This window comes from Purpureocillium lilacinum, assembly GCF_023168085.1.
Source record: "Purpureocillium lilacinum CBS 284.36 DNA, scaffold_2, whole genome shotgun sequence".
NCBI classification, from domain to species: domain Eukaryota; kingdom Fungi; phylum Ascomycota; class Sordariomycetes; order Hypocreales; family Ophiocordycipitaceae; genus Purpureocillium; species Purpureocillium lilacinum.
Genome location: NW_027072112.1, coordinates 3,824,824 through 3,837,397, shown reverse-complemented (window position 1 = coordinate 3,837,397; position 12,574 = coordinate 3,824,824). Strand labels below are relative to the sequence as shown.

Here is a 12,574-nt window from a genome sequence, read left to right as displayed (position 1 = left end):
GATGACGGGCGACAACAATGCACTGTCAGTATTGGCGTATCAGCCATGTAGACGGTTCAATCCTGGTGATGGGCCATGCTGGGCCGCGTGGCGCAGGCAGACATTCATGGTATTTCTGGCCCAGGCAGCAAGCTCGGAGGTGGTGCCATGGTCATCATGCTAGATGGATCAATCGTGGAGCCATAGCGCGTGCAAACTTACATGGACAAATAGAGACAGAATGAATGTGCTATGGCAGGGGAAAAGCGAAGTGGGAAGCGACGTACGAAGTACCCTTGCCTACCTGGGAAATAATCGAGAGCATCGTCAGCATTGAACATACAGATCCGTGATGTGCAGGGTAAGCCGAAGCTGCCTGCTCGCGGTGGTGAGTGTGACGCGCACAGACCCACAGTCTACTGCACCACCACTGTGGGCTGAACAGTTGATGCCTCAGGCAGCAAGCCTGGGTCCCGCAACGCGACCCTCGACACATTAATCGCGGTGCTTCAGCAGACGCGTCGCATCGCATCACGGGCGCAACAAGCAGAACCCGAGCCCATATAAGCTCGAGACTGAAGTTTCCCCGTGCCTCGGATGACGCGCTACAGCGCCAGCGCCATCGACCATGTATATCAAGCAAATCATCATCCAGGGCTTCAAAAGGTGAGCCCCAGATTGATTGCCCAGCGCTGCCGGGTCGGCACTGACTGACTCTGGCGCAGCTACAAGGACCAGACTGTCATTGAGCCCTTTTCCGCCAAGACAAATGTCATCGTCGGGCGCAATGGATCCGGCAAGAGCAACTTCTTCGCCGCCATGCGCTTCGTCCTCAGCGATGCGTACACGCAAATGAGCCGTGAAGAGCGTCAGGGCCTCCTCCACGAAGGCTCGGGCTCTGCCGTCATGTCGGCGTACGTCGAGATCATCTTCGACAACAGCGACGATCGCTTTCCGACGGGCAACAAGGAAGTTGTGCTGCGACGCACCATTGGCCTGAAGAAGGACGAGTACTCGGTAGACCGCAAGGTCGTCACCAAGACCGACGTCATGAATCTGCTGGAAGCGGCTGGCTTCTCTCGGTCGAACCCTTACTATATCGTCCCACAAGGCCGCGTCACAGCCCTGACCAACATGAAGGAGTCGGACCGCCTCAACCTGTTGAAGGAAGTCGCAGGTACGCAGGTATACGAAGCTCGCCGGGCCGAGTCGCTCAAGATCATGAATGAGACCAACAACAAGCGAGAGAAAATCGACGAGTTGCTCGAATACATCAAAGAGCGTCTGACGGAACTGGAAGAGGAAAAGGAGGAGCTGCGTGGTTTCCAGGACAAGGACAGGGAACGGAGGTGTCTGGAATACGCCTACCACCACCGCGAGCAAATGACCATTCAGTCCACGCTCGAGGACATTGACAGTGCCAGGCAGGACGGACTCGACACGACGGACTCGAGCCGCTCGGAGTTTCTGGAAGGCGAGAAAGCCATCTCCAAGATAGATAACGAGATCCACAAGCTGCAACGAGAGATCGAGCTCTTACAAATCGACCGCCGACAGCACGAGGAAGACCGGCGCGACTCCGCCAAGGCACTCGCAAAGATAGAGCTCAAGGTCAAGAATCTGAAGGAGGGTCAGTCGGCCCACGAGCAGGCCCGAGAGCAGCACGCCGCCGAGCTGGAGTCCGTCAAGGAGGACATTGCAGCAAAGGAGGCCGAGTTGACCAAGATACTGCCTCAGTACAACAAGAAGAAGCAAGAGGAAGTTGATGCTAGGAGACAGCTGGACACGGCGGAGGCGGCGAGGTCGCGCCTCTTTGCCAAGCAGAGCCGCGGGTCCCGCTTCAAGAACAAGTCTGAGCGTGACGCATGGCTGAGGCAAGAGATCAACGAGCTTGACCTGACAATCAGCGCCCAGAAAGCCAACAAGTTGGAGGCAGACGAGGAGGTTGAGAAGGTCGAGGCGTCCATACGGCTAGGCGAGCAGGAGGTCGCCGACTTGCGATCACGCCTCGCCAACTGGAGCGGCGACAGGACGCAGCTAGCGGAGCAAGTGTCGCAGGCCAGGCACACGCTGGACAAGTTGAACGACGAGCGCAAGCTCATCCGCCGTGAAGACGACAAGCTCAACTCCGTCATCACGAATGCCCGTCAAGAGAAAGAACAGGCCGAGAGAGAGATGGCACAGGCTGTGGACGGCGCGACTGCCCGCGGCTTGGCGACCATCCGACGCCTCAAACAGGATCAGGATATTCCTGGCGCGTACGGCACTCTGGCTGATCTGCTGGAAGTCAATGAGGCGTATAGGTTACCTGTCGAGCAGACGGCCGGCGCGAGCCTGTTCCACTACGTTGTCGACAATGCGGACACGGCCACATACCTCGCCGACACTCTTTACAGACAGCACGGCGGGAGAGTCACGTTCATGCCGCTTGCCCAGCTGCGCCCGCGCCAAATCAACCTGCCCCGCTCCAACGACGCGGTGCCCCTGATCAGCAAAATCAAGTACGAATCCAAATTCGATCGTGCGTTCCAGCAAGTCTTCGGGAAGACGGTGGTCTGCCCCAACCTCGCCGTGGCTGCGCAGTATGCGAGGAGCCATGGCGTTGACGGCATCACCGCGGAAGGCGACACCACCAACAAGCGCGGCGCGATGACGGGTGGCTACATCGACCCACGGAAATCGCGCCTCGAAGCCGTGCAGGCGGCCAACAGATGGCGAGAGGAGTTCGAGGGCTTGATTGCGCAGTCACGCGACATTCGAGGCCAGATCGAACGCAAGGACCAGGAGATCACCAGCGCCATGTCGGACGTGCAGAAGCTGGAGCAGAGGTTGCGACAGGCAGAGGACGGGTTCGAGCCACTGAAGCACGAATTGCGGACCAAATCTGCCCACATAGAGAACGAGCGGGCTCATCTCGATGCCGCCATCAAGCGACGGGATGCCGTCGAGAAGAACATGATTGGGTTCATGGAGGAGGTGTCTGCCCATGAAAGCGAAATCGGCACGGACTTTAAGAAGAGTCTGACCTCGACAGAGGAGCGGCAGCTTGAGGAGCTGAGTGTCCAGGCGCAGCAGCTCCAGAAGCAATGGAATGAGTCGAGCAACGCTCGGAGGCAACTGGAAAGGACGAAGCAGCTGCTTGAAGTGGACCTGCGCCAGAATCTCCAGATGAAGCTGGACCAGCTGAACAGCCAAGCGTTCGAGAACTCAACATCAGGATCGTCGGCGGGCTCCATGAAGGAGTCTCAACGAGAGCTCAAGAAGGCTCAGAAAGCCTTGCAGGCTGTCGAGACAAGCCTGGACGAGGTCGAGGGCAAGATGGAGCAGCTTGTTGGACGCATGGAGCAAATATCGTCAGAGAAGGCGCAGCGCGAGCAGGTCCAGAACGACATCTCGACACGGATAGAGAGGCAGCAGAAACGGATGGAGAAGACGTTACAGCGAAAGGCGCTGCTGACAGCGCAGGCGGCCGAGTGCGCCAAAAACATCCGAGATCTGGGTGTGCTCCCTGAGGAGGCCTTCGACAAGTACGAGAACATGGACGCCAAGGTGGTAAGTTGCGGCACGCTTGTCCATTAATCAAACCGGGAACGGGCTGACCATTTGCAGATTACGTCCAAGCTCAAGAGGGTCAACGAGGCGTTGAAAAAATACAAGCACGTCAACAAAAAGGCCTTTGAGCAATACAACAACTTTACGACGCAGCAAGATCACCTGATGAAGCGTAGAAAGGAGCTGGACGCGTCACAGGAGTCGATTGAGGAACTAGTGGAACACTTGGATCGTCGGAAGGACGAGGCCATTGAGCGAACGTTCAAGCAGGTGTCCAAGGAGTTCGCGACCATTTTCGGAAAGCTCGTGCCGGCAGGCCACGGCCGCCTCGTGATCCAGCGCAGGACGGACCGCCGCCAGGACCTTGACGAGTCGGACGAGGAAGCACGGGGCAGCGTCGAGAACTACATTGGCGTTGGTATCAGCGTGTCGTTCAACTCGAAGCATCTTGATGAGCAGCAGAGGATCCAGCAGCTCAGTGGTGGGCAGAAGAGTAAGTCTCATCCAGAGGCTCTTGACTCGTTTGGCATTCGCTGACGCAGAAATAGGTTTGTGCGCTCTGTGCCTCATTTTCGCCCTGCAGGCGACCGAGAGCAGCCCCATGGTCATCTTTGATGAGGTCGACGCCAACCTTGACGCGCAGTACCGCACGGCCGTCGCGGGGTTGCTGGAATCCATCTCCAATGAGATCGGGACGCAGTTTATCTGCACGACTTTCCGCCCCGAGATTGTCCATGTGGCAGACAAGTGCTACGGCGTGACGTTCCGGAACAAGACGAGTTCCATCAACTGCGTCAGCACCGAGGACGCCCTCAACTTTGTCGAGGGACAGGCCAAGCCGGCTTGAGTGCGGCGACGAAAGATCGTGTATAACGAACGGTTGGGTGGTAATGGCTGGCTTCTTGTGAGTCGACTCGGGAGTTTGGGCGTTTGGGCCAAGGGGGGACCCTCTATGTGAGCCGGAGGCGGATATTGTGTGCAATAGCTTTTGATGAGAGAGATAAACATACAGACAGACAATGCATGGCCTTGTTGACGATTCAATCACTTGCGCCCTCGAAACCAAGTCGACGAGGACTGATCGCGACCCACGGAGATAGGAATAGCGGTCAGTGGTCGACCTACGCTGCGCGTGGCTGTGCAGCCCAGGACAGCAGCCGTGGGGGTTCAGGACAATAGGTAGGTTACGCTGGAGTCCGCGCACGCTGCTGGCCCTAGAGCTTCTGGCTCACTGGGCGCTGAGGCAAGTAACTGAACCTCGAAGTGACTGTTGGCTCACAGCTGGCAAGTCGGAGCAGCCGGCGCACGCTTCCCGGCCCGGCAACCAGCTGACCGACGGTTCAGTGCGACGCAAGTGAATATTCGTCGCCACCCGCGCAGCTGCGAGGGCACCGAACATTTTCTCCCTTCAATGTTCACTTCTTCCGTGGCCCTACCTCGTCGAGTCTCTCGCGCTTCCGCCTCCAGTCACCCTCCTGCCCTCCTACCAACAACCTGCGGCTTGCCGTTCCCAAGTCGATACATTATCCCATCTTCTGTGCCAAACGCCTAACGTTGTTCGAGATTCGATCACGCACTTCGTTTGCACCAGAATGGACGTCACCGCTGAAAACTTCTGGCAGCTCCTGCCGAACATGCTTGAGGCCATCGCCGCGGCCGACTACGTGGCTGTGGACCTCGAGATGTCGGGCGTCATGGTCCGCGACTCGCTGACGACGGGCGAGGTGTCGTTCGAGCAGGCCTACGCTCGCCTCAGAAGCGCGGCCAACACATTTTCAGCCATCGAGCTGGGCATCACGACGATGCGATTCGTCGAGTGTATGTCTCGCCCCTTCCCCTTTCTTTCCTGTCCCTGGCTTTCGTTTGGCTGACGGATCCCGCAAACAGCGTCGTACCAGACCCAGACCTTCACCATTCCCATCTCGGCCATAATCCCCAGACATACAAGGGAGGACGCGCAGCTGGCGAAGCTTCTCGACCGTAGGCTCACCCTGTCGTCCAACTCGCTCCGTTTCCTGGAGGAGCACGGCTTCGACATGGACCGCACCCTCGGAGGCGGGGTGCCGTACCTCAGCCGCGAGGAAATGGAGCTACTATCTGAGCACTCCTTTTCCGGGGGCCGGGCGGAGGTTGAACCCGTGGATGTATCTTCTCTGGTGTCATTCGACCGATGCTTTTATGAACGTCTTGTGGAGACTCTCAAGGCGTGGCTCGCCTCCAAGCCTAAGCCGGTATGTGTTCGGGCTGCTGCAGTATGCCTGCCTGCCTGCAGCTTTCCGTTTGCTAATGATGATTTGCTAGGGGACTGCCTTGGAGATTCCAGAGCCTCGCGGAGGCAACCTTCGACGCTCAACGATTTCGCTCGTCAACCACGTTGTGGCGAGCGAGTTTCCGCAGTGCCGCTGCTGGCGACAGCGCACTGGCGATGCCATGAGCGTATCGCTCCGCGATGCAAAGAAACAAGATGAGGTAGGCTGCCAGCCCTGCAACGTGATGGGTTAGGAACTAATGCTGATGTGTCTTCTCTGGTAGATTGAACGGCGAGAGAGCGAAGCCAAAATAACATCGCTGGCCAAGAACTTTGGTGAGTAACGTCGATCAGCGAACCCTGCTTGTGCTGACATGCGTAGGAATGTCCTGGATTGTCGAAGCACTGATCGGCTTCGAAGGAGAATCCGGCTACGAGAACATGGCCAACATTGTGCGAACTCAGATAGTAGCATCCCCCGAGGACGGACAGCCATCAGGCAGACGTGACAAGGCAGACCAGCGGAAGTGGCAGACGCTCATCGAGAAACTCGCGTTCAAATCGAACAACAGAGTGCTCATCGGCCATAACCTCGTCTGGGACCTGGCATTCCTTTACGGTACCTTCAGGGGCCCTCTGCCGCCTACCGTGGGCGAGTTCAGCACACTTATCTGCGAAACGTTCCCACGCCTCGTCGACACGAAGCTGCTGCTGCGAGAGACCGTCGACCCCAACGTGGTCGACGAAACCCTCGAGGAGGTGTATTTGGGGCTGCAACGCCAGGCGTACCCTTACATCGAAACCGCGGTCGACGGTTGGGGCTTCGCGCAAGTGGGCGACAAGAAAGGAGCTGCCCACCACGCCGGCTATGACAGTGAGTCCCAAATCCCACACATGAAGGATATTTCTTGTAGTTTCTGACATGCTCGAAACTAGGCTACATGACCGCAGTGGTGTTCCTGAAGCTGTGCTGCAAGAGATGCCGCGTCGTCAAGCGCGCCTTGGCCGCCAGAGACGCCGGCGTGCAGCACGCAAAGGACCCAGGCGACATCCTCGCGAGCACTTCGTGGCTCGGCATCGTCGACGACCAGCTCTCCGCCATGGACAGGTACCTCTACGGCGACGAGATACGCATCCCCGCATTCGACGGAGAATTCTTCCGATCCGTGAGAAACAGGCTGCGCATGAGCACCGCTGGCGTTCTCGTCCTCCGGGGCACCATTTCCTCGCCCTGGAATCGCAGCATCGCCTCGGCGGCGGACGCGGAGGAATCGGCGGCGCGCAGTTCCGGGGGAGGAGGACCCGAGGACGACGACGTCTTCGCTGCGAAGATGCAGAGACGTGCGGATAAACCCACCACTGACTTGACGGCGCACCAGATGTGGGGTGTGCTCAAGGCCGACTTGAGCCGCTTCATGTCGAGCATCTACGACTTTGACAGGGAGTTTGAGTGTCCAGGCGGGCTGGAGAAGTTCCACGCCATGGTCGATGCGCTCGACGAGGACATGGAGAAGACTCGAGGCAAGATTGCTAGCTACCTCGCTGGGGCGAGAGGCATGGGACACAAGTGATGCGCTCTCCATGGTTGTTGCTCGACGCGACAGACAACAGAGCCGAGCTTGCCAGAGGAGAAACGAGGCAAGATACCACTGTGATATGGCTTTTGTACATGTGCGTATACAAGATTGGTAGCTTAATAGTCTTACAGTAAACCCTGCTTCCCCCTTTCTCAGGACAAGTCTTGGTCTTCTATCGCTCCGCCATCATGTTCCTCACGCCACGGAAGTACTCGGGCGCCAGCTCCTTCTGCAGCTCCTCCCGCGTCAGCCACTTGAAGTCGGTGTAGCCAAGGGGGTTGCCCTTGAGGTCGGCCTGGCCGGCCATGATGCGGCCCTTGAGGAAGAAGGTCTTGTGGCCCTTGCTCTGCACGGACCCATCGGCACCGAGTGTCGGCTCCGTCACCAGGTGGGCGACGGGCACGCGGCCGACGATCCAGGTATTCATGTTGACGCCCGCGGCTTGGTCCAAGACGCGCTGCGCGGCCTGCATGGAAAGTCAGCTATGAGCCCGTGACGATCTGCCGGGGTTCACCCAGTGGGAATCAGCGGTAAGGGGTTCACGTACCTCGTGCAGGTTCTCGTCCTTGGGCACCACGTCAGCCGGGAACCCCCAGGCGCCGTCCTTGCCCTTAACGACCAGGTACAGCGTCCGGTCGAGCTTCCTGTCCAGCCTCCGCACGTCGCCCTTGCGGTCCGCCTCCGTCTCGCGCTCCACGGGCCGCTCCACGGGCACCACATCCTCCGGGGCAATGACCTCCGCGTCGTCGCTGACGCGCGCCTCAGCGTCCCTGAGTAGGCTGTCGAGCATGCTCTCCTGGCTGCTCAGCCCGTCGCCGACCTTGAGCTCGTCGTCCCAGGCGCGGGCGCTCTTGCCGTTGTACACGCCCAGCTCCTTGGCGACGGTGCCCTGGCGCTCCTGCACCTTGAGGTTCCAGTCGAGCCGCCGCGCCGTGTCGGGCTTGAAGTAGATGCTCGTGATGAAGGGCGTGTTGAGCCGCTCCTCGAGCCGCTTCTGATAGAAGAAGAAGGCGTTCTCGAACGGGTGCAGCCGCCGCGTCAGGAGCGGCGCCCGCGTGAGGATCAGCCCGGACCGCACGTCGTAGGGGGGAGGCGCGTGGCGCGTCGCTGGGGTCGCTGCCGGCGGCGGCGGGACGGCGTCAGTCGTGGACGATGCCTCGGCGGCGGCGGGTGAGGAGTAGAATCGGCTCCATGTCCTGGCTTGCCCGGTTGCGCATCGGGAGCAGACGGACGACGATGGTGCTGTTGCAGCGTGGAGGAAAGCGTGAGCGGCCATTCTTCTTCCTCTCGACTCAATTGGGCAAGACTTACTCGACAGCACGCCCTGAAGGGCTCGCCTCCCTCTGCTGGAGGCTGTCATGATGGGCGCTGTGCTGGCGTCCAGGTATGTTGAAGTCGTCGGCCGCCTTCCTTCGCGTGCCTCGAACTTTTTTGACCCAGTCGCACGACAGCCCCAGCTCCAGAGCCCCCGGCACGCTCAGGCTTCAATGGGCGGACACCAGGTACGTACCCCTTCACGCTCTCAAAGCGGGCCCCCAGGCACGGCTTACCTAACACAATTTTCCCTTGGCCAGCGACAGCCAGCAGGTGAGGGCAGGGTCCTGTCAGTCGCCTTGTCCGTGCCTGAGGCACCAGACAAGACCCATCGCACAGCAGGAACCACAGGTCCCCCCCAGCCAAATCTCCCGCCGCCCGTCCGCCCTCTCCCTCTTCTCTTCTCTTTTCTCTCCCAAGGCACCATTTCCTTATCGTCAAGACCTGTTTCCACCTCCAGAACGTCCTGATCATTTACGCGTGCCGAGAGAGAATTCCACAGTGCGGTCTTTTCGCTAGCGGCACCTGCAAAGGGGACTTTACCGTCCTTCTTTTACTATTCCACCGGGCTTCGTTAGATAGATACCGCTGACACTGCAAAATCCAATCTACCTTGGTCCTCCTGACTGGGGCTGTTCGTTGCCCACGTTCACCAAGCGCTCGCTTGCACGCTTATTCTTTTCCCGCACGCGAAGATCAAATTTCCACGATACTCGTCGACCTGTCATTTTGGCACAGCTTTTCACGCCGGGCGATTGATAGCGGCTTCACAGTTTTCCTCGGAAACTCTGCCGGTATCTCCCCGTACAGTCGTTTAGGCCCGTGGCTAAATCACGCACCAGGTGTCTGGCTGTTGCACAACTCCTGCCCGAACACTCGTCTACGCGCTTCCCGATCGTCTCGTGACATTCGTGCACATTGCTGTCTTACGCTTAGCCCCATCATGGTGCTATGCTCGCCAAAAAATATTCGACAAAGCTCATACAATGTCCAACGCCCTGGATCATAACCCTGTACCCTGGAGTTGAGCCAATCCATATCAAAACCAACATGACCACATACGCCTGAAGTACACGGATTCTCTTTGCGCCGCGGTTCCCTCCCGAAAGGACGCGTTGCCCTTGGGGCCAAGTCAAGAAGTGGGGTATCAAGATACACGCGTTGCCGAAATGCCCTCAACGCCTGAGCGAAACAAACCGATATAACAGAACTCCGATGCTTCTTTCGAGATCAGGCTTGAAGCTCTGCAACCGCTCGCGCCACCTCCTGCGTGGCTCTCTTCTCCCACACTCGTCTCGACTCGTCGTCGAGCGCCGCTGCGTCCTTCACCTCGTCGTAAAGTTTGCGGGAGACGGCCCGGTTGATCGTCTCGTACTGCTCCGTCGTCAACTTCTGAGAGCGCCAGTGCGGTCTCAGAGCAACCTTGACAATGTCGTTTATGCTCTTCTTTTCCTCGTGCGTCATGGCTAACCTTGTTGGCGAGGAATCTTCGGCTCGCCGCCTAATCTGCTGCGGCCGACGAGGTCGAGGCTGGCGCAACTCGATTGGCCGAACTTCTGGCCGACTTGGACGGGACTCTGAGTCGCTGTTGTCGCTAGTTGGCCTGCTAGGAGAGTAGTTTGCAGGTGGGTACCTGGGCTCGATGTGTGTGCTGAGTGAAGTTGGGGACGACTCCCGACCGTTTGTGCGAGGGAGCGGCGGGGGAGTCAGGGACAGCGCTCGGGGGCTGCTGTGATTCGATGGCGACGGCGAGAGGGCCGGAGACGACGCCTCGGGCGGGACTCGCCACGTCGGCGTCAGCACCGCCGTCTCATCCTCAGACGGGGCGTTCGGCTCCAACTCCTTCAACAGCGACGAAACCAGAGGAGTCTCTGTCTCGACGCGGACAAGGCCATTTCGCAAGGTCGAGCCATTCGTTGGCCGCGATGTCGAGGGGCCGGCTGTTGTGGTGGGCGACGAAGCCGACGTTGATGCTTCGGGCTGGGTGGGGAGTCGCCGGGTACGGGGCCTCTTCAACTTCCTTTCTGGCTCCTGGGCAGGCTCCGCCGGCGACGCCGTGACAGAACGGGTCTTCCGCTTCCGCGACGACCCGTTGGTGGCAGGCGTCTCAGCCTCGCGGGCCCGGTCGAGGGCGCCCCAGGCTCGGCGCTCATCTCGCGTTTCCTCGACTGGTTGAGGAACAGGCTGCAAGCGCTCGCTGATCTGTGGAGGAATGCTCGGAGCGAACTCCTCTTGGGCACCGAGACGCTGTGCAATATTGAGTCGTTGCTGCCAGCGCTGCAGCTCTCGTTGATCGTGTTGTTGGAACAGGCGATACTGCTCGAGGTCCTCGTCATCGTCGTGGTTATCGAGATCAAGCTCGCTCATCTCGAAGAATCTTCCGGCAAACTGGCCCCAGGCGCCTTGCCACTCGACGTTGCGTGCTTGTCGGCGGGCCCTCCTCAGGCGCTCCCTGGTTCTGACGTGGTAACCGCGAACGTCCCGTGCATTGGGCCTGCGAACGCCCACAGGGGGCGGCCGAGCACTGAGCCGCGGTCGTTCGGGCTCATCGTCCAGCTCGAACAGATGGGCACACTCCATGCAGTACCAGTCGCCCTCGGGGATGTAATCTAGTCCGATGCAGTGGGTATGGTAGGCGGCATCGCAACTATCGCAGAGAAGCAGTATGTCCTCTCGTTCGGCCGAGTTGCATATGGGGCAGGGGTTGCTGGCCTCGTCTTCGTCCGGCTCGGGGTTCTGAGCTTGCCACTGCTGGACATCGAACTCGGCCACCTGCTTCTTGTCTTGGACATCATAGGTAGAGATTGCGGTGCCTTTACGTGGACAAGAGTGTCAGCCTGATCCGAAGAAGGAGCAGAAGGGGAAGTGGCGAGAAGGGATGGGATGCTTACCATCGGCACCATTGTAGACGCGGACCGAGTGGAAGGGCTCGCGGCAGATGGGGCAAGTATTTGTTTTCTGAGCCCAGGAGCGGATGCAGGAGTCGTGGATGATGTGCTCGCAGCCGTCGAGGGCGGCGACGATGTCGAGATAGTTGTTGTCCTCGGAGACGGCATCAGCGACGGCAGCCGTCAGGGTTGCGTCGTCCGGGGCGGCGGAGCCGTCGACGACGGGCGAGGGGCGCGGTAGAGGGTCCAGACATATGATGCACTGTTCGGGCTCAGACATGACGCCAGCTTGAACAAAACAGGAGGTGAAATGATGAAAACATGTAAGTGGACCGCGGAGGAAGAAAGCCCAGAGGCGCGGCGATTTTGTCGAGTGAAGCCTGGGGGGCGTGTTTTTCTGGCAAGACGCGGTCTGCGAGAGCGGTGATGTATTAGTGGAACTGGTCGGTGGCAGTAGTGTGTGGTGGTAAGGCAGAGGCGCTGAAGGTCTGGGAAGAGAAGAGGGACCAGGGAATTGGAAAAGAGGGAGAACAAGTGGATGCAGCGGCCAACAAGCAGCAGCTGCCAGAGGGGCCCGCTGGTCGCGATTAGCGCACCCTTGTAGGGAGGCCCGGGCGAGGCCAATCAGCGCCGCAGGGCGTAGAAGCCGCCACGTCTGTTAGTGCAAGGTTAATGTTGGGCCGCCTGGACACCGCCCGACCGTGGCAGCGAGTGCCTAGCAGGACCCTAGCAGCGACCTAGCAGACGGCCACCACCTACAAACTTTGAAGGTAGGTGAGGCATGAGGTGGTAGCGTGGCAGTGGCAGGCAGTGTCAGGTGCCAGGACGGATTGGGGGAGAGAAGGCGAAAAAGACGTCAGGGCAAGGGGGGCAAAGGGCAGGAAGAGACAGGACGAGGTCAGGGGATGTGTTTGTTCGTCGTGGTACGGAACAAGTGCTTGCCGAGTCGACGAAGCCTCGGGGCACAGGAGGTTGCTGCATGGGGAGAGGGAGAAGGACGGCGTGCAAGGATGGGT

The 12,574-nt window shown here is 59.3% G+C and overlaps 4 protein-coding genes across 4 annotated transcripts; 2 read left to right on the top strand and 2 right to left on the bottom strand.

The window, feature by feature from the left end:
- Positions 1-607: 607 nt before the first annotated feature.
- PLICBS_002913 (structural maintenance of chromosomes protein 3) lies at positions 608-4,378 on the top strand (the record flags this gene model as incomplete). The annotated part of the gene is made up of 4 exons (XM_018322628.2): positions 608-645; positions 705-3,531; positions 3,589-4,024; positions 4,080-4,378. The coding sequence occupies 4 exons, from the start codon at positions 608-610 to the stop codon at positions 4,376-4,378; spliced, it is 3,600 nt and encodes a 1,199-aa protein (XP_018177858.1).
- Positions 4,379-5,123: 745 nt separating this feature from the next.
- On the top strand, positions 5,124-7,350 carry PLICBS_002912 (uncharacterized protein; the record flags this gene model as incomplete). Its single annotated transcript, XM_018322627.1, has 6 exons — positions 5,124-5,349; positions 5,419-5,762; positions 5,833-6,000; positions 6,064-6,115; positions 6,162-6,653; positions 6,716-7,350. 6 exons carry the CDS (start codon positions 5,124-5,126, stop codon positions 7,348-7,350), a joined length of 1,917 nt encoding a protein of 638 aa, XP_018177857.1.
- Positions 7,351-7,528: 178 nt separating this feature from the next.
- Positions 7,529-8,716, bottom strand: PLICBS_002911 (mitochondrial 54S ribosomal protein mL46; the record flags this gene model as incomplete). The annotated part of the gene is made up of 3 exons (XM_018322626.2): positions 7,529-7,822; positions 7,904-8,598; positions 8,668-8,716. The coding sequence occupies 3 exons, from the start codon at positions 8,714-8,716 to the stop codon at positions 7,529-7,531; spliced, it is 1,038 nt and encodes a 345-aa protein (XP_018177856.2).
- Positions 8,717-9,900: 1,184 nt separating this feature from the next.
- PLICBS_002910 (uncharacterized protein) lies at positions 9,901-11,838 on the bottom strand (the record flags this gene model as incomplete). Its single annotated transcript, XM_018322625.1, has 2 exons — positions 9,901-11,483; positions 11,562-11,838. 2 exons carry the CDS (start codon positions 11,836-11,838, stop codon positions 9,901-9,903), a joined length of 1,860 nt encoding a protein of 619 aa, XP_018177855.1.
- Positions 11,839-12,574: the final 736 nt, after the last annotated feature.